This window comes from Hylobates moloch, unplaced genomic scaffold (assembly GCF_009828535.3).
Source record: "Hylobates moloch isolate HMO894 unplaced genomic scaffold, HMol_V3 SCAFFOLD_5, whole genome shotgun sequence".
Lineage (NCBI taxonomy): Eukaryota > Metazoa > Chordata > Mammalia > Primates > Hylobatidae > Hylobates > Hylobates moloch.
Genome location: NW_026652280.1, coordinates 149,989,100 through 150,014,706, shown reverse-complemented (window position 1 = coordinate 150,014,706; position 25,607 = coordinate 149,989,100). Strand labels below are relative to the sequence as shown.

Sequence of the window (25,607 nt, the reverse complement as noted above, 5' to 3'; positions counted from 1 at the left end):
CCTATCCCTGAAAGTTCTTCAATAAAGATTTTTCCTCCACTTAGTGGAAGGTGAATAAAGTTTATTCCTCCATTTAGTTAGTGGCTCAATAAAAAAGTTTGTGGAATTAATCAAGGCATGAGTGAATGAATGAAATACTGAGTTTTCCTGGCCCATGAAGGACCATGAGCTACAGCAGCAGTTTAAAGTATATAGTCCCGAACAAGGAATTCTTACTAAAAACACACCGGATCTGTAAGGCAGAGGAGGGAGGGGCGGGAGGAAGAAGTCGAAGAGCAGGGTGTGGTATTCCAGGGAGACTGAAGACAGGAGCTTCCCATGGAGCAGGCAGTTCATCCACAGGCTCAGCTTCTGCAACCTCCTTCCTGTGGTTACTCCTGCTGTCTAAGAATTTTGCATGTTCTCATCAAGAAAATACCAAATTCCTTGAAAGCCTGGATTCTGCCTTGTGGTTTGTGAGCCAATCTCATGACACCACCAGCCCACAGTGCTTTTCCTGATTCCATGGAGGCAAACTAGACGGAGCTTCTAGCAAGTGAAACTTCTTTTGGGTAAATATTTGGGGGCTGCTTTTAAAATTTTTCTGACAGACCAAGTGGTAAAAATCTGTGTGTGTACACGGAATGCTCTCTCCCTTCTGCAATGCCTTTACTCTCCTTGTAGAAATAACTGCTTCTCTGAGCCGGCTCTTGCTTGGCGCAGGGAAGAGCAAAGTCCTGTCGTGTACACATACACAGTTTATAAACATATACTGTACAATCAACACGTACATATATAATACCATATACACATCTGTGCATCCTGTATCTGTATACTATGCATATACAATTTCATAAACAAGCTTGTACCAGGAAAAGGCAATAATCTATATATTATACACACATACATGTATATGTAAAATATGTACACACACACAAAATATACCATACAGAGTGTAAGGTTCATGACGTCTTTCTTTCGTTGATATTTGTGCTCCCTTATTAGTGGTAAATTATTAATTTTAGATAAGCCCATCACAGAGTGAATTCTCAATCCTTGAACAGCCCAGGAAGAACTTCGTTGCTACTTTTGAAAAGCCCTTTGATGTGCCCAAAGTCTGCAGAAGGGCGATGCCAAACCCACTCAACTTTGACAAAGTGTGAAACGTCTGTAAAAAGGAGTTCTCTGATGTGTGAGAGCAGACGGAACCGAGAAGAAAAGGCCGTTCTCTGCGCCCCCGCGGGACCCAGGTCCCCGCCTGCTGCGGAGCGCACTCTGCGCGCGTCGAGCCGCGAAAGGTTCACAGAAGAAAACAAGAGAAAGAAGTAGCAGGCACCGAGGGGCCGCCGGCGCCGGCGCCCGGGACGGCACGTGACCCGGGGGCGGGGCCGCGCGGGCCGCGGGCCAGTGGATGGGGACGGGGGCGGGGCCGCGGCTCGGGGGGCGGGGTCTGTGGCGGCGCAGCTTACACCGCGGTCCCCTTATTTGGATCTGCGGGAATGTGGGCTGGAGCGGTCCTGCCGTGGTACCAGTCTCCAGCCTGCCCCCGGGACTGCCCCTGACCCAGGCGCGCCCGCTGCTCGGTGGCAGGAGGACCGGCCGAGCGCCATGGCCTGCATCCTGAAGGTAACGACTTGGATCTGTGGCTCGGACGCGTGGTTGGCCAGCCCCTTGCTGCTCTGAGGCACGGAGTCAGCCTCGGTCCCACCGCATCCTCATCTCAGTTGTCTTTTCCTGGCATTGATTTTCTTTTTGTTCCTTTGGCAAATGCATATGGAGGGAGATTCTGAAACATGCAGCTGGCACAGCTTCTTTTCCCACCATTCCTGCCTGCTCGCGCCTGCATTGAAGGAGCTGCAGACTGTTGGCTCCAGGGGAGAGCAGGGCTGTGTGCCGAATAATGGGGATGGTAGGGAGAGGAGGGGTGTTCCCGCGGGTCCCGCGGCTCTGTGGAGCCTGAGGCCTTTCAGGGGCCACGGGGTGGGGTGGAGTGGCTAGGCGTGAGTTGCTGGTGGTGAGGGGCATAGCGCTTTAAATGGAGGGAAGAGTGAGCGGAGGTGGGCTCTACTGTGCCTTTGATCATGTGAAGACAGAAACTTCTGAGTTTACAGGTAGTCCCTTAGGAATGAGTTTTCTATGGGATCTGCTAGCTCTGTTTGCCCTTAGCTCTACTTTGGAAAAGTTCACACGAGGATGTATATGTTAGTAGAGAACGTTTCACTCTCTTTATGCTCATAAATTTGAATAGACAAAATGATTTTATACCTTGTCAGAGCGCGCTCAGCTATCCCTTCTTTGTTGAGTTTTCTTTCTCCAAGACCGGATTCTTAGCCTCAACTGAGCATCTTTCTGGGTTCACAGACTTGTGGCCTCAGGTGGGAGAACTTGGTGTGAGGGCCTCACTTAAAAAGAACTTTCCATCCCACTGGTAGAGACCCTCCCCTGCCCTCGTTTTTGTTTTTTTTGTTTGTTTGTTTGTTTGTTTGTTTGTTTTTGCACTACCTTTCTGCAAGAACATAACCTGGATGCATGAATCAAAAACATGCATAGCATGAAAGTTTCCTGGGCCTTGACTGGAGAATGCAAAGACCTAGTTGTCCAAGCCTGGGGGAACTGTGTGACGAAGGAAAATACCAGGAAACAATTCGTTGTTGTTGTGTTATTGTGAAGTAGCATTTATTTCTCTATAAGATGATATGAAGTCATCTACTGCTGTTCTGGTTACCTGAATCGTCTTCTAATGTGCCTGGTGTTAATGATGAAAATAAGAGACTAACCTCGTGGAACTTGTTTCCCTTTCTTTGCGTAAAGGAGATCAGAAGTTTCCTGTGAGCTTTCTGAACTTCCTCTTTTTGTTTCAGAACATTTTCCAGGACATGAGGAAATAATACATCAGTATTACAATATGGGGTATTTGACCTGGAGGCTCTTAGCACAAGGACTGAAATATGAATATGAGTCATCTTTACTATTCATTGTGTTATTTGCTGAAAGGGACACTGAGGAGCATGATATTTATTGCTGGCCATCTTTTTCTGTTTTGGTTTCTCCCCTGCCTTGTCCTACACATGTGGTAAACATCTTTAATGCACATCCCAAACTACACGTGAATCTGGTCCAATCTTTCTCTTCTAGCACTTCACACTGCTCTCAGACATTTGGGACATATCTGTCCACCTTATCTTCCCTCCACTGAAACTAATCTGGGCTTTAGACTCAGAAAGATATGTCTGGACGCTGGCTCTGCCCACTGCTACATCTGTGATGTCGGACAAGTTACTTAAATGTCTCTGGGCCTTAGTTTCTTCAATATAAGATCAAAGTAGTGGCACCAGCTTCACAAGGTTGCTGTGGGAATGAAATAAGATAGGGTATGAAAAATACTTTGTGGCATAGGCATTTAATATGTGCCATTTTTTCCTCTAACATATAATAATAAGTGCAGTTTGGTTGATCCTTACTATATCCTCAGTCTGTTTCTTATAACTATTATTTTTTATAAAATACAAAATGGTTTTTATTCTTTAATCTTTACATAAAACCCTGAAAGATAAGTATCATTGTTTTAAATCCCATTTTACAGATGAGAAAACTGAGGCTCCCTAGTTTAAGAGATTTGCCCAAGGCCACACAGGGTTAATGACAGAGTGATCCTGGATTTAGACCCAGATATGTCAACCTTCCGTATACTTTACTGCTGTTCCAGTACTTTCCCAGCTGATGACTTTTAAGATGGCCTAATACCATTCAGTTCCAACCACCTTTGAGCACCTTTGAGCAATCCCCTTCTCTGGTCATAGTCTAGACAGTCTGGGCTGGGTCTTTTTTCTTTGTTGTCTTTGAAAAGCTACAAATGGAGCAGTGCAGAATACAGGTTTCAGTCCAGAGACCTGAGTTCAGTGCAAGCTTGGCTTCTTGCATATGATTTTAGACAGCCGCTGCCGCCTGGAGCCTCAGTTTTCCCATGTTGAAGTGTTCGTAGAATTATACCATTGCATTACAGGGTTGTTATGAGGATAAAACTATGGACTTTTTTTTTTTTAATGAAACATTTTCTGCCATTTGCTGGCTCTGGACTTGGTGTTGGCATATGTAGAAAAGGAAACATTTTCCTTTGCCCTTTTAGTTTCTGTGCCTGGTCCTGATAGCTAAACTGAGAAAAGGCGTATTAACAGAGGAAAAACATACACATTTTATTTGATGTTAATGTTTTTATGTGTAACAGAGGGCTTCCTATATAAGAAATAAAGACCCAAAGAAGGGGAGAGGCCTGAGAGTTTATAACGCATTTTAATAAAGAAGGGTAAATTGTGGAAATGTGACAAGACAAAGGAAAAAGGGGTTTTGGGCTGGGACAGTCGATTGTGAGAAAGTGGGAAATGTATGGGGAAAACTAATGGAAAATAGTTGAGTGTTTTTAGTAGAGATTTATTTTGGTGTTGACTTTCCATCTTTGATCGTAAGAATGTTCTCCTCTTCCTGGCACAGGGAAGGGACATTTCTCAGGGGAAATTTTATGCCTTGCTTTTAGATAGAAATGAGGAGGTCAGAAAGCCCTTCCTGTATCCGCTTTTTCTCAATTGCCTTTAGCTCAAAATAATCAGTATGCCAAAGTGATATATTTTGGGGTAGCCTGTTCTGATTCCTTTTACATCACAAGATGCATAAACCATTGACCCCATTCTCAAATGGCTTATGGTTTAGTAAGGGTGATAGAAAAGTAAATGAGCGCTTAGATTACAATGTGAAGAATAAAACTACATAGGTCCGTGGAGGGCATAATAGAAGCATGGAAGGAGACAGCAATTACCCCTGTTATTGGGTAGTTCAAACAGGCTTCCCACTGATGATATTGGAGTTGTGTTTTGAAGACTAAATAGGATTTACTATGACGGAGCTTGTGTTTTAGAAAGATAACTTTTGAGGCAGTGCCAACTTTATTCTGAGGGCTAAGACTTTAATCTTCTCGACGAATTTTGCAGTAGATTTTACTATCCATTTTTACAAATGAGAAAACCGAGATAGAGAGATATTGATTAAAGTATCATTATTGCCTACACAATAGTGACCCTCACTAAGAAGAGGCCCCCATGCGGTGGCAGCTAATTTTAGTCTTTTAGGGGATATGGAACTATCCCCTCGAGGTGCCGTGCGTGCTGAGGGCGCATTCTGCCAATGCATAGGGCTAGTTCTCGTAACAGAACGACGATCACCTCATAATCACTTAATTTTGGAATACAGACTTCACATTGCCTGGACTTTAAAGCAAGAAATATGTGAGTTTTAATTATGGCTCCACGGCTTATTAATTATAGAGCAATAGCAAGCTTCTTGATTTCACTACCTCAGTTTCCAAAATGGGAATTATCATGCATTCCTCAATGGGTTATTCTAAAGGTTAAACCAGATAATCTGTGTATTAGTTATATTGCAGGGGGAAAAAAAAACTCTGAATCTTAGCAGGTTCATTTCTTGCCACACTCCTGGTTAGGCAGCTCTCCTGTGTAGCTCTACCATTGAATAAAGAAGCAACTCAAGGACCAGTCTCTTTATTATTATTATTTTTTTGAGACAGAGTCTTACTCTCTTGCCCAGTGCAGTGGCGTGATCTTGGTTCGCTGCAACCTCTGCCTACTGGATTCAAGCAATTCTCATCTCTCAGCCTCCCAAATAGCTGGGACTACAGGTATGCACCCCTATGCCTGGCTAATTTTTTGTATTTTTAGTAGAGACGGGGTTTCACCATGTTGGCCAGGCTGGTATTGAACTCCTGACCTCAAGTGATCTGTGTGCCTTGGCCTCCCAAAGTGCTGCGATTACAGGCACGAGCCACCATGCCCAGCCTAGGACCAGTCTCCTTTCATCAAGCAGCTCTGATGTCTTCTTGGGCCCCAGAGCCCTTGTCAGATTCTCTGTTTTCAGCAGCTCCAGGAGACAGATTACAGGGAAGATCTCGTGGGGGTGTTTAAAAAGTCTCTCAAATTTGATAGACAGGAAAACTCTTTGCTTTAATTTGTATTTATTTGATCATTAGTGAAGTTAAGCTTTTAAATTTGTATTAGTCGTTTGTCTTTCTTCTTTTATAAATTATAGATACTTTAAAATTTTATGCAATAAAACCCATCCATATTTTCTTTTATGATTTCTACCTTTGGTCAGCAGGTACATTTTCAGCACAGTGTCTTGTACACTTTCATTTTTAAAAAATATAGGTGAATTGTATTAACTTTTGTATCAGAAGTGGAAATTGAGTGGACATGTAGACACAAGATCCTTGTGAATCATTTCTGCCTTCAAAAAGATTATGATTTTGCCAGGTTGATGAGGCTTATGAACATGAAGCAGTTAGCTGATACGATAGATGCGTGACTAAGCCACAATTACCTTCTCTCCAGTGACCTGTCCTCATGTATTTATCTTGATTGATAGGTAATTAGATGAATGATGATACCAAGTTCTGAACCTGGCATCTTCTCATTTCCTCTTCTTCCCCCTGCCCCAGATCTAATCCTTCTCTACAGTGCATCAGTTCTGTCTCAGGAAAACCTCTCAACTCTGCCCCTTACTTTCCATCCTTACTCCCTCTGCCTTGTTCAACTCCTACTTTAGAGTCACATCTGTGATCAAGCCATCCCTGCCTCAGCAGGCTTCCTCTGTGTTCCTGTGGTCTTAGTTCTCGTCCCTGTAGTATCAGGTATTACCATGTACTGTCAATAAACTGCTTTCATGCCCAACTCTCGTTTGGCTGTCAACTGTTAGGGAGCCGTGGCCTTCCAGTGTTTACTGAGCATCTGTAAATGAGTTCTGTTCTTACCCTAAGTGAGATTATAGACTCAGTGAGAAGGCAAATAATTAAACTAGTAATTAACAGTATGCAAAGTACTTTGAAAGTTACACCTCATGGTATGGGAGTATATGGGTGGGGTGGTGACGGTTACTTAACTGAATGTGGAAGGCAGCAAAGGCTTTGTTTTATTCAGCTTGGTATTCCTAAGAACTAGCCTGGCTCTCAGTAGGTGATCCTTAAGTATTTGCTGAATGTATGAGTGGTGTTATTAATTTTTTTTGATGTCAGTTATAGACACAGATCCAACCTGTCTTCTGAAAACAGCTGAGCATTCCAAGGATGTGGCATGGATTTTTTTACTCTAATGTATAGCAGGCAGATTAGAGCTTGTCAATTAGTTTGCTCCTTAAATTTTTTCTTAGTATGTTTCTTGTAGGTAGGTCTGTTACCATTCCTCATATAAAATCTGGGGCCAGTTTAAGATTTGGGGTTGGAGGGATGCGGAGATGAGAGAACTGGACTAGAAGGAGGAAAAAAGGGAAGTGTAGGCGTGGTTTAACTTTCGTCATGATCGAGATTTTGGTTCCCCAGATTAACAGAAACAGATAAACCAAAAAAAAAAAAAATCAAAAACCAAACACCCACAACCAAACGATTGTGTGGTTCTCAAACAATGAGGTCTCAAAGCATTTGAAAACAGTATGGCTTCAATGAGACTGGAAAGCCACAGGGACTTCACAGGTACACAGATGATAAATCTGAAACCGTAGGATAACCCTGGCAAGTAGACAAGTCACTTCATTTAATAAATCTGCTATGACACTTCTTACTGCTGCCCAGGAAATGCTGAATTCTCAGCAGCTGCCTGGCCTAATTTCCAGTCTTACAGTGACTGAGCAGATGCTTTTGCTACGTATATCAGCACACTGTGGGGAATGAGTGACTCGGGTAAAAGTAGTGCTCTTCGGATGGATTGATAACAACAGCAACAATAGGTGCCATTTATTGAACAGCTAGAGTGCTCAGGCTGGGTTCTGTGCTAAGTAAACTTTTATTACAAATGAAGACACTGAAGTTCAGAAAACCTAAGTAAATTGTCCCATGTCCTGTGGTCAGTAAGTGATGGAGGTGGGGTTCACCCTGGCTTTGTGTGGTTATAAAGCAGGGGTGTTCAAACTTTTGGCTTCCTTGGGCCACATTGGAAGAATTGTCTTGGGCCACACATAAAATACACTAACACGAATGACAGCTGGTGAGCTAAAAAAAAAAAAAAAAAAAAAAGCAAATCGCAAAAGAAATCTCATAATGTTTTAAGAATGTTTACAAATTTGTGTTGGGCCATGTTCAGAGCTGTCCTGGGCTGCGGGTTGGACAAGCTATAGAGCCTGTCTCTTACTTTCAGTGCCAATTTAGTAAATATTTACAGGGATTCTGAATTTATTTCACCATCTTCTACCCCAGGCAATATCCAGTCTAGACAACTTCCTAATCTGGTGGCCTGATGGGTACCACTTTTAGCTGTGTTGTTTTTATTTGTTCCTTTAAGTTTCCTTTGTGGCAGCAGAACTAGAGGAACTAGAGGGGCTGCAAAGACTGAGGAGATAAGAAGGTTTTAATTCTGTTTAACTCTAAATAGATCTTTGACCCTGGGCAAGTTATGTGAACCTGTGTGTCCTTTTTTGGGGCGGGGGGAGTGAGGGAGAGTTGGATTTACCCTGAACGCAAGCTTCAGGGCCCTTCCAAGGTTCTGAAACAGACACTAGCATTTTGGTATTTATAATTTTATATTCATTTTATCAAGGAATCCCACAAATCATATACATTTCAGGCTCCCCCACATAGATCTGTCCCTTGGGTGGTGTTGGAGAACAAAAGAGATAATACCTGTGAATGCACTTCGCAAAGCAGAGTGCACTGCACAGGCATGAAGTGGAAATGGCAAAAAACATTATTAGTATTATTAGTACTGATAATATCTGGAATCGTGGAAACCTTTGTTGAAGGACTAGTGGGAGAAAGAAGGGGTTTAGGTCTGAGGAGAACGGAGGAAGCCTATTAAGCTTTCTAGTAAACGACTGAGCGGCGTTATGAAAGCTTCTCTCCAGGAGAAAAATTTCTGTTTGTGAGAATTTCACACACACTTATGCCTGAGGGCGGGGAGTTGAATGAGGTTCTTTTCTGTTTCCTGGCTTGAGGGAACAGTGGAGGAAGGTATTTTTCTAATTGGAGGGAGTAGATTTACAAGTGCTACCTGGATCCCATTACCAAAAGCTGCAGTTAGCTCTTGGTTATTAAAAGGCTCATTATTCAGTTTATGGATTATCCAGACCCTGTTCGCCTCCAGCCATTCTGATGTACACTTTTTATGCCTTTTACTGCCAATTAGCGCCTTCACCTGAGCAGAGAAAAAAGGGGGTGCTAAACCCCAGATTTGTTCATTTCTCTCCTTGTTAGCAGCTCTGTAAAGGTTTGTCAGCAGGAGAGTGGACCTAGGAAAAGGTTCAAACGAGGTGAAGGGGTTATCTGCGCTTTCTCTATTGCTGTTTCTCTCAATTCGAAAATTGAGACTAGGCTCTGGTTCTGATTGTAAACTGATTTAAAGTCACTAAGTCAGAGACCTTGGCCTGGGATATGAAGAGACTTTAATAAACAGCAGCCCTAGGGTAGGTGACATTCTTTGAGAAGCCCCTTACCCCACACTCCATATCTCCAGGGCTCTCTTTCATTTCCTGTGTGATGTGGAGGGGTGGGGCCAACAACATCTGGTACTTGAGAGAGTGAGGGAGAATTAACTCCTAAACAGATTTGTCGGAGGCCAGAAAAACAGGATACTTGGGTCATTTTCATGTTTTTTGGTTTTTTTTTTAAAGGTGTGTGTCTCTGTGCACACATAGTAAACATAAATATACATCCACATTCATTCAGTCTTATCTTAATATTTATTCAGATTTGAAAACTATCGCACGTAAAATCCTTTTCTGGAAGGGACTTCTCTCTGATTTCAAAGGCTATTTGGTTTCTTAGCGAATTTATTGGCTGTGCATTTACTAGACACAAAGTAAAAACTTCTTTGGTCAGCTGTGAAAACTATTTGTGTCTTGCTCTGAGAAGATCATGACCACAAGGGAATTGGAAGTAAAATGTGTATGTTCTGGGTTGGAAATGAGTCCTCATCTGGGATTAAAACCTGGTTGCAATACTCATCTTAGATTTTGAGAACTAGAATGAGCAAATGACTGTTGTGAGTTGATCCCTCTCCTTGGGACTAGTGGGATATGCACTTGCGGAGAGCAGGGCTGTGCTTCCTGGTGCCGTTTGCTGTGTGGCTGGCCGCAACAATGGGCTGGACTTGAAAGAAAGAGAAGTGAAAGTCTCTCTTTGCGAAGCGTTTGCCTTATCAGAGAAAGTGGTACCAGAGAAGAGACACGAGAACTACTCTCTGGGGTGTGGGCGGTAAGAAGACTGCGGGGTGCAGAGGTCAGAGCTAGACCGACTCTGAGTCCCATTCTGGCTTTGTGATTAGTATGAATAAAACAATAATACCCTTATTTCATGGTCTGTAGCAGTGCTGTCCAGCAGAAATATAATGTAGGCTTTTTATGCAATTGTACATTTCCTAAGAGCCATATTTCAAAAAAGCAGAAAAGAAACATGCAGAATTTAATAATGTGTTTTATTTAACTTGATATATCCAAAATACTTTCATTTCAGAATGTACTCAATATAAAAATTAATGAGATGTTTATATCTTTTTTTTACAAACAGTTCTTAAAACTCGGGGTACGTTTTACACTTATAGCATCTCTCAGTTTGAATTCTAAATTTTTCATCAGAAATACTTGATTTGTATTTTGATTTTACTAATTTAAAGTTAAAAAGTAGGTTCACTCGTCTAAGTTGACTTGTGCTTAGATCTTTTCCAATAGCTGAATGGAGCATTATTTTTTAAAGGTAAATTAATTACAATGAAATGAAATTTTAAAAATGTGGTTTGTCGGTTATGCCAGCCATGTTTCAATGCTCCAAAGCCACACGTGGCTAGTGGCTACCGTGTTGGACAGCGTGCTCCTGCAGGCATTCCTCTCCACCATCAGAAGAGACCACCAGACTCAGAGACAATGAGAGTAGTGTAAGGGGCTGCAGAAAGGATTGGCCTCCGGGTCAGGTTCAGATGGGGAGGACACACCTGTTGGCTGGACTCCTGGCAGCCAAAGGCTGGCGACTGATGAGCAACTAATGAGTGCCTGACTCAGGGACACGTGTGAGCCTTTGATGAGCCCTTGAAATTTTATCTGAAAATGCAGTCCTCGGTTTCACCATATCCTGAGCCTACTTTGACCCCAGATGTTGTGCAGCTGTGAATTTTCCCAAGGGAGTGCTGCTTTGTGGTGTGTGTGAGTTGGCTCTTTGGTCTCAGTGTGGTAGTGTGAACTCCTGGAGGCTTTGAGGGCAGACGCAGACTTGATGCGCTTTTATTTGAGTTGTTTCATTGCTCCAGGAGGGTATTACACATATGGGAGCAATTTAAACGTCCAGAACAAACCACATGTCTTCTTTTAAGTCAAGAGAGCAAGGTGATTGCAGTTTCTTTGTTCGGTTTGCTTATTTTTTACTGCTTCTTTCTGTGTGTATAAATTCAGCGACATGCTAATAGACATATGGCCAACGGTGCTTCGAGAAAATCTGTTTGTAAACCTGAGTCTCTGTTTTGCCTACACATTTGCATTGTATTCCTGCCCTGCTCCAACTCGTTGTCCTAGATCATCCAGTGTTAGCATTTTTTTTCATGAGATGAACATTTCATTATTATAAGACAGTAGCTGTCATTTGCCGAGGGCTTTCTGCGTGTCAGGCAGCCGACTAGGTAGTTTATAGATATTTATTGTCTCACAACAACCTTCAGCATGGGCAGGATTGGTTTCATTTGACAGATGACAAAACTCTGGCTTGACAACTTTACCAGCAAGAGAGTGCTAGACTAGGGTCAGCAAACTACCTCCTGTAGAACAAGCCCGGCTTGCTGCCTATTTATATGCAGCTCCTGAGTAAGAATGGCTTTTGTGTTTTTAAATGGTTGAAAAAAAAAATCAAAAGAAGAATAAGAGTTGACAGGTGAAAATGATATGAAATTCAAATTTTTCACCCATAAATAAAGTTTTATTGAAACACAGCCATGCTTATTCACCATGTCTGCTTTCATGGCACAAAGGCAGAGTTGAGAAGTTGAGATGGGTACTGTATGGCCTATAAGGCCCAAAATGTTTACTACCCATCGCTTTACAGGTAAAGTTTGCCAACCGTTGTGCTAGGCTGTTGAGTTCTTTCACTGGAATTTCAGAACCACAGTGAAGGGCAGTGTGGTTCTTTCATGTCTGGCCAGCACCAGGCCTCATGCCTCACACCCTGAATGGTGGGGATATTTACTGAGCACAGAGCTAAATACAGTATGTGGAAGAGGAGACTGAAGCTTAGAGAGGCCAAGTGACTGCCCAAAGTCTCATAGTGGGGCTGGAATTCAGACCCAAAGTCTGAACTCCTAACAGTTATGTTGACCTCAGTGCTGCAAAACTTGAACTACATCAGGACCACTGGAAGGGACGGTTGTACTAGAGTTTGCTAGGCCTTACCACTGTTTCTGATTCTTCCAGTCTGGGGTGTGACTCAAGAATTTGTATCTCTAACAAGCCACCAGGTGATACTAGCACTGCACATCTGGGAACCCCACTTTGATTAACCCTACCATATGACATCCAGCTCAATGAACAGTTGTCGAGTTATGGAAATTGCAGAGCATAGATTCAAACCCATGCATTCCCCAAAAGAAATTGACTAGAAATTTAAATCAATTTAGAAATTTAAGTGCAGTGTATTCCAGTCAACTTTCTTGGCATTGTAATAATTTGATTTCTGCCTTCGTTGTTTTCATTAAACTCAAGATTTCTTCTGATGCTATGAGGCTCAGGCCACCATGCACATTGAAAAACTTTTGCCTTTGCACGAGCTAGGGGCTGGGACTAAAATTAACCCCTCACTGGTGGCATCACTTGTGTCTGGAAAAATCAGTTTATGATTATTTCTAAACCAAGGAATTTTGTTCCTGCTGATTGCATATCAAATCCTTTCTCACACTTCGGACCCCCCACTTCTTTGCTGGCTAACAGGGAGAATTAGGGGTGCAGGAAACAGCTTTCACAGTTAGATTATGCTGGCTTTGGTTACAAAAGTTAATGCATTAGTGCTAGAGTTCACTATCTTAATTACTGGGTTAGTCTCATATTTAAAAAGTCATTATTTAAGGATTAGGAATGGGGAAATCGAAGACTGGTGAAAGATGATAGGTTTTTTTTCATGTTGATGATTCCTAGCCTTGTTTTAGACTTTTATAAGTAATAAAAAGCACTGGATACTGCTGATTTAGTCTCTTCCTATAGGCTCATATTTATTTAAAGAAGGAAATTGCTCTGTAAGTTTTCCCTTTTGCTTTTTCCTAGCTCTCTATTTCTGTGCCTTTATCTATAGTGCAGCCTATTTTTCTGACGTTCCTTCTTCATCTCCAGCCTTCATGCCCCTTCCGAATACAGGTGTTGTGGGGATCGTTAGCTAGGATGTCTAAGGAACCATACTATCAGTCCAAGAGAAGGGAAGCTTGGTGAACTCTTAAAACCAAGCAGATGAAACCCTCTTGCAGAGTCCCAGGATATAAGCCATGCCATTAGGAATCCTTCTCTGGGAAATATGAATCATTGCTATGCCTGACATAAAATCACTGGCATGGTGTTCATGACAGCTCGCCGTGTCATCCCTCACACCTTTGCCATGGCCTGGAGGCTGACTTCACTACTACTTGTGTTTGTTCTTTTATTGCTGACCTTGTCAACCAGGTCATTCGTTCTCTCTTCCTATTTCTAAGAGAAAATTCATTCCCCAGAACCAGCAAGTACCTGAACCATTGCCGCTTTATGTGTGCTGCCTTATTTATTTTTTGTCTCATTCTTTTGGCTGGGAGTAAAAGAACCTTTCTCTCCTACTCTGGTTTATGTTGCCTGATTATCTGTTCGTTGGCTGGTTTGATGTTTATTTAATTCTGCCATGCTGCTTAACCTCAGCAGCCTGGTTTTGTGGCTTGATTTGAGCCAAGATTTCTGCGTGTGACTTCTAACTTGTGGGTAAATTAAGGTTTGTTTTTCTCTCACCCATCTTTGACCCATGATATTAAAACCTTATTTGAAGAAAGGACATCCAACCCATATACCACTCTAGATTTCTGTGTTAGAACTGTTGAAATCCACTATACATTATTTCAGATTTATGTAGGTGAAAGGGATCTGGGTTTGACCTTTTCCCCACTTATCTTCAGCAAATAGAGACCTGTGAAGAGGAAGTTTATTTATCAAGCACTTATAGAGAATCTAAGTACTGTGGGTAAGAGGAGGGATAGAGAGAATGGAGATAAAAGATTCACTGAAGATCTAATTGTTTTTCTAGGGGAATTTAGGGTGTGTATGAATAGTAATAATAATTGTAACAATAGCTTACATTTACTGAGTGCTTACCTGTAATGTGTTGGGGCTTTATATTTGTGGATTATCTCATTTTATCCTCACAGGCTCATGAGGTACATCCACCTAGGTGAGGAAATGAAGGCTTGGAGAGGCTAAGTCACCTCTCAAAGGTCATACTACTAGTAAAAGAGGGGTTATACTTTGAATCCAGGAGTTTGGCTGAAGTAAAATACATTTCCTAGAATATATTACTAAGATCATACATAGATAAACTTATTTGTAACTTGCCCATGATAATAATAACTTTAATGATACAATAATATCAGCAAACATTTTCTGGACACTTACTGTATGATAGGCACTGTATTTAATCCATACACATGATTTATTTTCATGTTTAATAATCCTATTAGAAATCTATTTTGTCTGAGGAAACTGAGGCTCGGAGAGAACTGAAGTTCTTTGTCCGAGGTCTTGTGGCCAGTGAGTGGAACACCTGTGGGATCATATTATTCGTAAAATTGTTACTGTTATTAGCTAACAGTTACTATGTGCAGTAAGGACTAGGCATTGTTCTCAGCACTCTACATTCATTAATTCATTTAATCCTCATTTTACAGGTAAGGAAACTGAGGCACAGAGTGTTTAAGTTACAAAACTATTCTGTGGCAGTGGTAAGATTTGAACCCAGGCAGTTTGACCCTGGAATCTGTAACAGACGCGCCTATGACCACAGACTTTGTTTCCGTTGCCATTTTGGTGGTCTATCTCCTAGAGCAGAGAATCGCTAGTACGATTACAAACCAGTCCACTAACAAATTAACCTACTTAAAAGGAGCTTGTGGAAATGAAAATATAACTTGAATTTTAACTTGAAATAAACTGAATTTTAAAAATCCTTTGAGACTTTTTAAAAAATGTATTTGAAGAATTTCCAATCGGATCCACTTAGGAAGGCCCACTGAGGTCAAATCAGACGTGGAGGAATTAATTTCCTTGTGGAGCTGGTGTTGAGCATAAGAGTCCATCGTGCCGTCTGGGTGGGGAATGCCAGGCGGCTTTCCTTCTTTGCTTTCCCTGTTCTCCCCTCAATCACTCATCTCTCTAGATAAGGCCACAGAACAGCCAGAGTGATCTTTTAAAAAGTAAATAAGATCATGGCAGCCTATTTGTTTGTTGATCTGTCAGTCAAAAAACTAAAAGGATCACAAAAAAAACTAAAGGGATCACAACTGTTTTGTTGATCGCTGTGTATCTATCATCTAGCACAATGCAGTCAACAAAAGAATGATGAAATGAATTAATTTTAGGCAAAAAATTTAGCATGTGCAAAGATATGGTGGCATGAAGGAACAGGACATTTTGGGAAACAGTGAAAAGTTGTGGATGGCTGGCATTGAGCTGGCTTTGGGAGCTGGAAGAGATAACACAGTTGGGTCAGATCATAAGGACATGTAGATTCTGTCAAGGAGTGTAGATTTTATTCTCTAGAAATGGGGAAACACTAAAGGATTTTTTTTTTTTTTTTTTTTGAGATGGAGTCTCGCTCTGTCGCCCAGGATGGAGTGCAGTAGCACGATCTCGGTTCACTGCAAGCTCCACCTGCCGGGTTCACGCCATTCTCCTGCCTCCACTTCCCAAGTAGCTGGGACTACAGGCGCCTGCCACTACGTCCGGCTAATTTTTTTTTTTTTTTGTATTTTTAGTAGAGACGGGGTTTCACTGCGTTAGCCAGGATTGTCTCGATCTCCTGACCTCGTGATCTGCCCGCCTCGGCCTCCCAAAGTGCTGGGATTACAGGCATGAGCCACCGTGCCCGGCCACACTAAAGGATTTTTAAACAGAGTCCTTGGGTTGGCTCTGGCCATTGTATTTTGTATTTGGAAATTATTTGTCTCAATGATAATTTTGCTACAATGATTGCACAGGGGTAATTTCAAACAGAACTTTGAAAGTTAAAATATGCTAAAGATCTAAGTGTGCTTGTTTAAGACAGAGCTTGGTGTTGTATGTATCAAATGGGTCAAGCCAATGACAACATAACTAACCATTTTCTACAAATAAGTTACTGGTTGTACAGGTTGTTAAATTTTCCATATGATGAAGGGAATCAAGTTTGAGCATTATCTCTTGGGTCATTTAGACGATACATTGTGGATTTATGGCTCCTTTTGGTAGAGTCAACTCTTGACATTCAGTTGACAGTATTGCCCTTAAGGAGGGTGCTAGGTGGTCCTTCCCTCAGGGTCACTATATAGCAGCTGTTTGTGAGTCCTGCCTTGGAAAGACAATATTATTCTTTCAGCAGCTACTATTTATTGAGCACCTACAATGTAGCAGATGAACTAATCATCTTACCTTATGTGAGTAAACTTTATAGCATCTCTTTGAGGTAGATGTGTCCCCATTTTATAAACGGAGACACTGGCTCAGAGAAGGTAAGAGTAACTTAGAATGCACTTACATACACCTGGGTGTGCACCGAGAGTGTGTTTATATACACCTAGAAGTTAAGAATAACTTATCTGAGCCACGGTTTCTCCATTGTAAGTGCTAGTGGGGCCAGGGAGTAAAATTCAGATCTGTCTGACCCAGAATACCTTGCTTTTAACCATCTGGTCTTCTACCTCTCTAGAGGAGAGAATCATTTAGGAAGGAGCCTGTGGAAATAATTTTGATATGAATTAAACTGATTATCTTTTAAAAGTCAAGGAGTTCTTAGAACTTTTCTTTGATGTTAAGAACTTTTAAACTAGATTATACTTAAGAAGACAATTTATTTCACTTGCTTAGTTCAAGTCAGACCTGGTGGAATTAGTCTCACTGATAAGCAGATACTTGAACAGAATCTTGATGAGTAAGCATGAACATTAACTTCAGGCTAACTGGCCGGATGGCTGTGCCTCCTGGTCTACCCACCTACTGGTCTCCCTGCCACAAGTTCCTCTTCTTCATTTGTCACTCTTTTATCTGTTCTTGGCACAGCAACCAGAAGGAATTTTAAAAGATGCACAGAAGATGATCTCATTCCCTTTCTTCTCTGGTCAGTGGCTTCCTTTTTCCTTTGGAGTACATTACCATCTTTGAATCGTGACTCCACAGGGCTACAGGATCCCTTTCCGGTCTCCTCCAAGGCACTCAGCCTCTTATTGTTTATTTTCTAGCTACTCTAGGGTCTTTTCAGGCCCTGAATCTGAAACATGACATTTGTGGAAAATGATGGAAAGTACTTTATGGCTAAAGCTTAGTCTGGACTTTGGGGGCTGGTGGGACATTAGGTAGACTAAGGGGTTTGGACTTGACCTTGTAGGTAATGGAACACTTTTCAGACATTTTTAGCACAAAACTAAATGTAATGGAGCCACTGAGCTGGGGAGTAGAATATTCTTCTATTGTCTTTTTAGAGTGCTCAGAGTCCCCGCATTGCCACTGGGCATTGCCCTTTGTACTTGGAAATGACTTGTTCCAATTATGACAGCCTTGCAGTTGCACAGGCCGAATGTTTATCGGAAAACTGTAAGTTAAAACATGGCAATGACATCTCTCTCCTTGTGTGTCATATTTAACGCACATGTTCTCTGAAATCAAGAAGCTGGGCTAGGATCTTGCACTGGCCCCAGACCATATTCTGTTGTGACCAAGCTTCAGGGAGAATGTGTCACCTGTAAAATGAAGATAAGCAAGAATATCAGTCTGTTTGAAAGTGCTAATAAAAGTAAAATATTCTTGGCAAATAAAGCTATTAATGTAGGTGTTGAAATTTTCATTTAGTCAGAGCAGTCCTAAATTTAAATGTAACCTTTTGAGCCCTTAGATCATTGAGTTAAGACTCTTCCTCGTGTGGATGAACAGTAAATGCTTGTGATCTGAAGATGTAAATTGAGAGGAGTAAGGGACTTCTGGCCCATTGTGCAGGAATGCCTACTGTTTGTTTCCCTGACTTACGACAGTGGTCTCGTAAGATTGTGATATCACATTTTTACTGATCTTTTCTGTGTTTAGATATGTTTAGATACACCGATACTTACCATTGTGTTACAGTTCTTATAACTACAGTAGATAGCACAGTAATGTGCTGTGTGGGTTTGTAGCCTAGGAGCAATTGGCTATACCATGTAGCCTAGGTGTGGAGTAGGCTACACCATCTAGGTGTATGTGAGTGCACTCTATGACACTCACACAACTACACTTAAGGATGCGGTTCTCAGAACGTATCCCTATCCTTGAGCCATTCGTGACTGTATGTATATGTCAGTTAAAGCTTATAACAACCCTGCGAATCTGTTTTTTCATCCTGCTGTGGTTTGGATTGTTTATGAGGAAATGCAGGCTTAGAGAAGTTAATTGCTTGAAGTCGGAGAGTTAGGAGATCCTTCAGTTTTGACTGATGTCAACCTCCGTGCTCTTAACCCCAGCTCTGTCCAAGTCATAAGACCGTCCTATAGACAGGCCAGAATGGTACAGGTGGAAACACAGGAAGAGATCTCCTTTCCTATAGACCTCAAATAAAAATGTCTCTTGGACCATCTTGTCTGAAAGCCCATCTTTTTGGGTTTATTTCTCTGATTAGAGAGATACTTTGTTTTGCCTAATACATATTTTTAGAAAGTAGTACAGGCGTCAGTCTTTTGTAAACTCTTTGAGATTTAAATAAGGAAGTTTGCTCTTTGAAGGACTTTGTGGCTAATCCCTTGGTAAAGAAGTATCTTATAATTGACTATGAATGCCTTAGTAGCTATTCTGTTTCATAACTTGACTTTCAAAAAATAATAATGGCAAAAGATGACATTTTTTGATAAGCACCAGGTGCTTTTAGAGGCAATTTTTATGGGAGTTTCTAATGTAATCATCACAGCAACCCTTCAAAATGGGTGCTATTATTGTGTCCATTTGACAGAGAAGTAAACTGAGGTGACAGTGGCTAGATGCAGGGATGGCTTCATGGCATGTGACCTGCATGATCACACAGGACCCCATGCTTAGAAGGGCCCCATGCTTGGTGTAATATTCTGCAATTATTGTCGTAAAAGACTTCATAATTTTGAACAAGGGCCCTGCATTTTTATTTTGCATGGGGCCTCATAAATGATGTGATTGGTCCTGCCTAGCCAAATTGTCCAAGGCCATTCCATGGTGAGCAGCAGAGTTGAGGTTCAAACCCAGACTGCCTGGCCCCCAGAGTGACTGCCTGGCCCCCAGCGTGACTGCCTGGCCCCCAGCGTGACTGCCTGGCCTCCAGCGTGACTGCCTGGCCTTCAGGGTGTGCTCTTTCATTGTGTCCTCCTGCTTCCCATATTCCCATGTTCTTAAGCACTGTCCTCCATCTTGTTTTTCTCTGGACGTGTCTTTAGAGGCAGAGGCAGGTGGTTTGACTCATGTCTGTTGAATTCTAAAGATTCAGAATTTATTTGTTCAACTGCATGTTTGATACATATAATTTCCTAATTAGGTTTGTGGGAATGCGGTAGTAAAGATTTGAAGATATGGCAAGAATTGCATATCCTGGCTATAGTGAAAAATCAGTCTAAAAATAAATTGGAATAGAGTGGAAACATTGTAACGTATTTGCTTTGTACAGCTTTAATGGAAAAAGGAAAGGAAAGAATACATATGAAAAGAAGGCAGTCCCTTGGCGCTGCCTGTCTCAGTGCTGTGCACTGTGGACTGGGGACACTTAATTACCATGTACAATTTTATGGACTGTTTATGAGAAGCTTCTTTTTAACTTTTCATAGATTGCAGTAAAGGAAAATATAGAAAGATAGAGGAGGATTTTCATCACGTTGGCAAAAACTGTTCCTCCATCATCTATGGCTAGAGCCTGAAACTGCCCAAGTTCCATCTCTCAGCATTTTCTGAGAACTTTCTGTGAAGAGAAGTTCAGAGGCCAGTAAAACAAGTGTGGTCACGAAGGGAATCAGAACATGACTCCCCCAAATCTGCCTCTTTGATATAAAATTATTTTTGAGCTGAAGGCAATTAAGAAGCAGTAAACCGGGGAAGAGCTCTCTCGATCCTCCCCATTTTCTGCCTAAAGACAGGATATAAACCCTCCTCTGCTGGAGACAACTCTAGACTCATCAGCCGAGAGACAATGCCAGAGGAATTTGCAAACTAACCTCAATTCATCAGTTTTCTCCTGTGTATTTACCTTCCCGCAGTTTCTCATCCTTGGAAGCCCAAAACCTCACTTCTTTGTCCTGTCTTTTCTTGACAACTTCATTGTTCTTTGTTGAACATGCCACATAAGCCAGATGCCACATAAGCCAGAGCTCTAAGCCGCTGCTGTGGGTTACATTTCACTGAGGTTTCTCCTGTGTGATGTACACTGCATGCATTCATAAGTTGTTTGTTTTACTTCTGTTAATCTGTCTTTTATTACGGGAGTTCATCCCAACTAAGAACTTATGGGGCTTGGGGGAAAACTTATTTTTCCTCCCTGACAGTCACTGCAGGGCAACTGAGGTTCTGACAGAGGGAGGCATCTGCCACGGGAACACGAGGAAAGCAGCTGATAGAGTCAGGAGGAGTCTAGAGGGTCAGGGGAATTGTCCATGTAGAGAAGAGGGACAGAGTGTTCATCTGTGGAGGGAACAGTAAGGACAAAATCACGGAGGCGAGGGAGATCACGGTCAAGAAGAACTGCAGTGTTTGGCCCTGGGGGAAGTGTTAGAAAGGTAGGTGGGGACCAAATGCTATTGTGCTAAGTTAAGGAGTGGGGATTTACATATCCCAAGGCATTAGGGATGGTGATCATAATAGCTAGCATTTATTGAGAGCTTCCCAAGTGCTAGGCACGATTTAGTCCTGTAATATCTTTATTCTCCAGCACCTCTTTGGGGTTAGTTACTAATCTCATTTTACAAAGAAGAAACCTGAGGGACAGAGACTTTTAATAACTTACCTAAGGTCACACAACTAGTATGTTTCAGAGCCGGGATTGTGAACCGGGAAGTCTGGCTCCAGAACCTGTGTTCCTGATGGCAATTTTATACCCATTCCAGTGATGGAAGAATTTTAAGTAGAGGAAACGTGGATATGATTTACATTTCCAAAGATGGTTCTAATGGAAGTGCGGCGTGCTAGGTGCAGGGAGATGAGCATCTCTGGTTTTGCCACCACAGAAGCTATGAAGACATGTTCTTTAAAAATGACCTCTCCTCTCTTCCCTTGGTATATGGGTGCAATCAATTCTTGCTTTAAATACCTTCTCCCTGCTCTTTCTATCTCTGAACAGATTCCTCACCCCCACCCCCCACCGTTCCTTACTCACTGAGCTTTATGCTACTTGACCATTACTCAACATCTCTCACCAACCTGGCCTTCCTTCTTCTTCCTCTCGGTACTGCTGTCTACATTATAAACATCCACGTGATTTCCGGTCACCTGTATGTATACCTATTCGGTGATACGATGTGTACACTCAGTGGTCATTGTTAATACATGAAATGACTGAGGACTGTAGAGGCATGAATGGAGTTAAGAGTCCTTTCTGTGTTATATATACCCCTGGGATCTGGGGGGCAGGCAGCAAACCTCTTTGGACCTTAGAGATAAACTGGGCATGGTAATCATATCTGCTCTACTGGTTGTTGTCAGAAACAAAATGAAATAAAATGATATACTTTGTATAAATAATGTTTACACAAAGTATAACATTATACTTTGTATAAATAATGTTTACACAAAGTATAACATTATACTTTGTTATATGGCTACATTTTCTCTAGTGTAAGCAATTTTATTTACAATTTGTACTCTACTTGTTTTGATATCATTTATGGCAACTTTATGTATTATAGCATTTCAAACCTGGAGGGATCTAGGCAGACTGTGGTTAATTAGTTGATGTTTAGAAAGACTGGTTAATTCACTGCCAGAATGGAGGTGGGGTGGGTGGGGAGGATAACTGTTTTCTCCAGGCAGTGGGTCAGACTGTTCCCAAAGTGTGATCTTACCCATATCACTTAACTTCTCTGGGCATCTGTTACCTCCTGGAAAATGAAGGCAAAGCTGCCTACTTGTAGGGCTGATCATGAAGAAGATTGAGATGTTTTATGTAAAGTGCTTGACATTTAGCAAGTGTTCTAGAAATACTATTATTATTTTCATTCCTGAAAAGGAAGGTGTTAGTATTCTAGTGTTGAGTGTCAAAAGAGTGGGGGAAGGAGTGTGGGAGGGGTTTATACACTTTCCTTCCCATCCTCTCAGTTGTCCTCCCTCACCTCCACTCCCTCCATCTCCAATCTTTTCTCCTCTCAAGGCTGAATGAAATTGAATGTCTTGTAAACGTGTGCAGCCTTTGCCACCGGGCCCTCAGACATGCCCTTTTAACATTCTGACATAATGGATGAAAACATGAACAGCTGACAGTCATTGGTTAAATCTCCAAACGTTTCATTCCCTCACGTGTGGGGATGGTGCCCTCTGCCTGGTGAACCCAGCCCAGGCAGAGATTGCAGGAGCTGGCTCTGCTGGTGGTGGGCCTGGTTACCTAAGCAACGTTTACCTGTGCTGATGACAAAGGGCCTGTCACTGCCTCCTGATGCATGCAGAAGAATATTAAGTTTGCGGGGAGATGGAAAGAAACAATTTTCTCTTGAAATGAGGTAGATGCAGGTGTTAATTTCTTTGGAGTGAATTTGCTGTTTTCAGGGAGGCAGGGGTAGAGCTTAAACGCAAACTTTTGGCTGAAAATACTTAGTTTGCAAACCTGGCAAGCATCTTAAGAAAAAAAACAATCCTGGTGCCGGGACTGTTAGGCTTCCTGTCTTTTCAGCAGCTTATTGCATTTATTTTACTGCTTTGAAGGATTGGAAGTCTCTGAAGGCCATTTTTTTAATGACTTGGAATATTAATGGAAAAACTTGCTTGTTGGACAATACAGTGAATACTATAGCTTTGCCTCTAATTGGCTTTTCAGTCCTTCACGCAGTAAAGCCCCCTCCTTTTAAGACATTTTCTTTATTTTGAAATATATTTTATATTTATAAATTTTATTTATAAAATATCTTTATTTTATAAATAAATTAATAATGAAGGAAAGTGCACCAAACAATTAAATAGCCCAGTGATTTATCATGAAGTGAATATATTGATGATTGCTGCCATTAACGAGGTGAGGACAGAACATCGTAGGTGTCCCAGAAACAGTCCTTCTCCCCACTTCCAACCCTTCCCGTCTCTCGCTCTCCCAAAGGAGATTGCTGTCTTGGCTTTCCAAAGCAAATAAACAAAGTTCTTACTAGAGGTTTTGTTCCCTAAGTGTTCATTTCTAAACATTCTGGTTTAGTTTTGTTTCTTTTGAATTTTATGTAGTTGAAGTCATAGAGCATTTTTTTTTTTTTGAGATGGAGTCTCGCTTTGTCACCCAGGCTGGAGTGCAGTGGCATGATCTCGGCTCACTGCAATCTCCGCCTCCCGGGTTCAAGCGATTCTCCTGCCTCAGCCTCCTGAGTAGCTGGGACCACAGGCATGTGCCACCATGCCCGGCTAATTTTTGTATTTTTAGTGGAGACAGGGTTTTGCCATGTTGGCCAGGCTGGTCTTGAACTACTGACCTCAGGTGATCCACCCACCTCGGCCTCCCAAAGTGCTGGGATTACAGGCGTGAACCACTGCGCCCAGCCAAAGCATTGTTTTATGTGTGGCTTCTGATATGGTTTGGCTGTGTCCTCACTCAAATCTCATCTTGAATTGAAGTTCCCATAATCCCCATGTGTCATAGGAGGGACGTGGTGGGAGGTGATTAAATCATGGGGGTGGTTACCTCCATGCTGTTCTCGTGATAGTGAGTGAGTTCTCATGAGATCTTATGGTTTCATAAGGGGCTTTCCCCCCACTTTGCTCTACACTTCTCTTTGCTGCTGCCATGTGAAGAAGGACATGCTTGCTCCCACTTCTGCCGTGATTGTAAATTTCCTGAGGCTTCCCCAGCCATATTGAACTGTAAGTCAATTAAACCTCTTTCCTTTGTAAATTACCCAGTCTTGGGTATGTCTTTATTAGCACATGAGAACAGACTAATACAGCTTCTTTTTTTCAGTGTTATGTTTATAAAGTTCATCCATGTTGTGGTGTATAGTTGTAGTTCATTCATCTTATTTGCCATATTTCATTACAGGAATATTCCACTATTTATCTATCCACTTGGCCATTGATGGATATTTGAGGTATTTCCAGTTTTTAGCTATAAATACTGATGTCGTGAGCATTCCTGTACCTGTTTCTTGGGGCACACGTGCATGCATTTCTGTTGGTTGTGTTCCTAGAAGTGGAATTGTTGGGGCATAAGATATATGTTATCTTTGGCCTTAATAATATAAAAAGGTTTTGTTGTTGTTGTTTTTTGCAAAAAGCAAAATAATTGCTCTCATACAAATACAAAATGACCGTGTGTCAAAGATGTTATTTAACTCATTAATTAATGAGGGAACCAGTAGATGTTAGCAGCTGATTCAAAGGAGAATGGAAAGGTCCATGTATATGTAGGCAATAAGAGATGAGGAAATGAATTTATTAATAAAAGTGAAATGGGTCTATCCACAAGGCAATAATTTGTTGCATTTCCACCATACTTAATTCACTTCCATTTCTATGGACAGGAAGAATTTGTATCATTATCAGTTTTCTGCAACTTAAATAGTTGTAGAATAGCAGAAAGACATAGAAAGGCATAATAACACAGTAGGGTGCTTTAGACTGCACACTCACCATGCTTTTTTTTTTCTTCCCTATTCTAAAACTGTCACAATTTTTCCTGATGGTGGATATTACCAACCTGTTTTCCAAAATTAGTGTATCAAATGACTCTTCCACCAGAAGTATCACAGAAGTTCCTTTTGCTTCTGGACAACAATTGGTTTAAACTTTTGCCATTCTGTTAGGTATGCAGTGGTATCTCTTTGTGGTTTCAATTTGCATTTCCTTGATTAAGAATGAGGTTGAACACCTTTTAGATATTTATTGGCTATTTGAATATCTTCTTGTGTGAACTGCCTGTGTTAGTCTTTTCCCCATTTAAAAAAATGGGTTGTCTTTTACCTTTTTGGGGGGTAGGAGTGTTTTATATATATTTTATGCATTAATATATATTTTCCAATCATATGTGTTGCAAATATCTTCTTCCACATTTTAGCTTGTCTTTTCATTCCTTTACTGGTGTCTTTGATGAACAAAACAATTATACTACAGCCCATTTCCTTAATTTTTTATTTTACAATTAATGATTGTTAAAATCCCTCCTTAAGAAGTCTTTTGCTAGTTTGATTTCTTGAAAATATTTTAGCATATTAATGTCTAGAAACTACATTATTTTGCCTTTCAAATTTAGATCTAAA

The 25,607-nt window shown here is 41.4% G+C and overlaps 1 protein-coding gene across 2 annotated transcripts in view; it reads left to right on the top strand.

Annotated features, from left to right (window-relative positions):
- Positions 1 to 1,466: 1,466 nt before the first annotated feature.
- Positions 1,467 to 25,607, top strand: part of ST6GALNAC3 (ST6 N-acetylgalactosaminide alpha-2,6-sialyltransferase 3) — a 578,393-nt gene continuing 554,252 nt past the window's right edge. For both annotated transcript variants that reach the window (XM_032155552.2, XM_058439652.1), the window contains exon 1: positions 1,467 to 1,605. In XM_032155552.2, the coding sequence (XP_032011443.1) occupies positions 1,588 to 1,605 (18 nt within the window). In that variant the 5' untranslated portion in view covers positions 1,467 to 1,587. The remainder of the gene's footprint in view (positions 1,606 to 25,607) is intronic.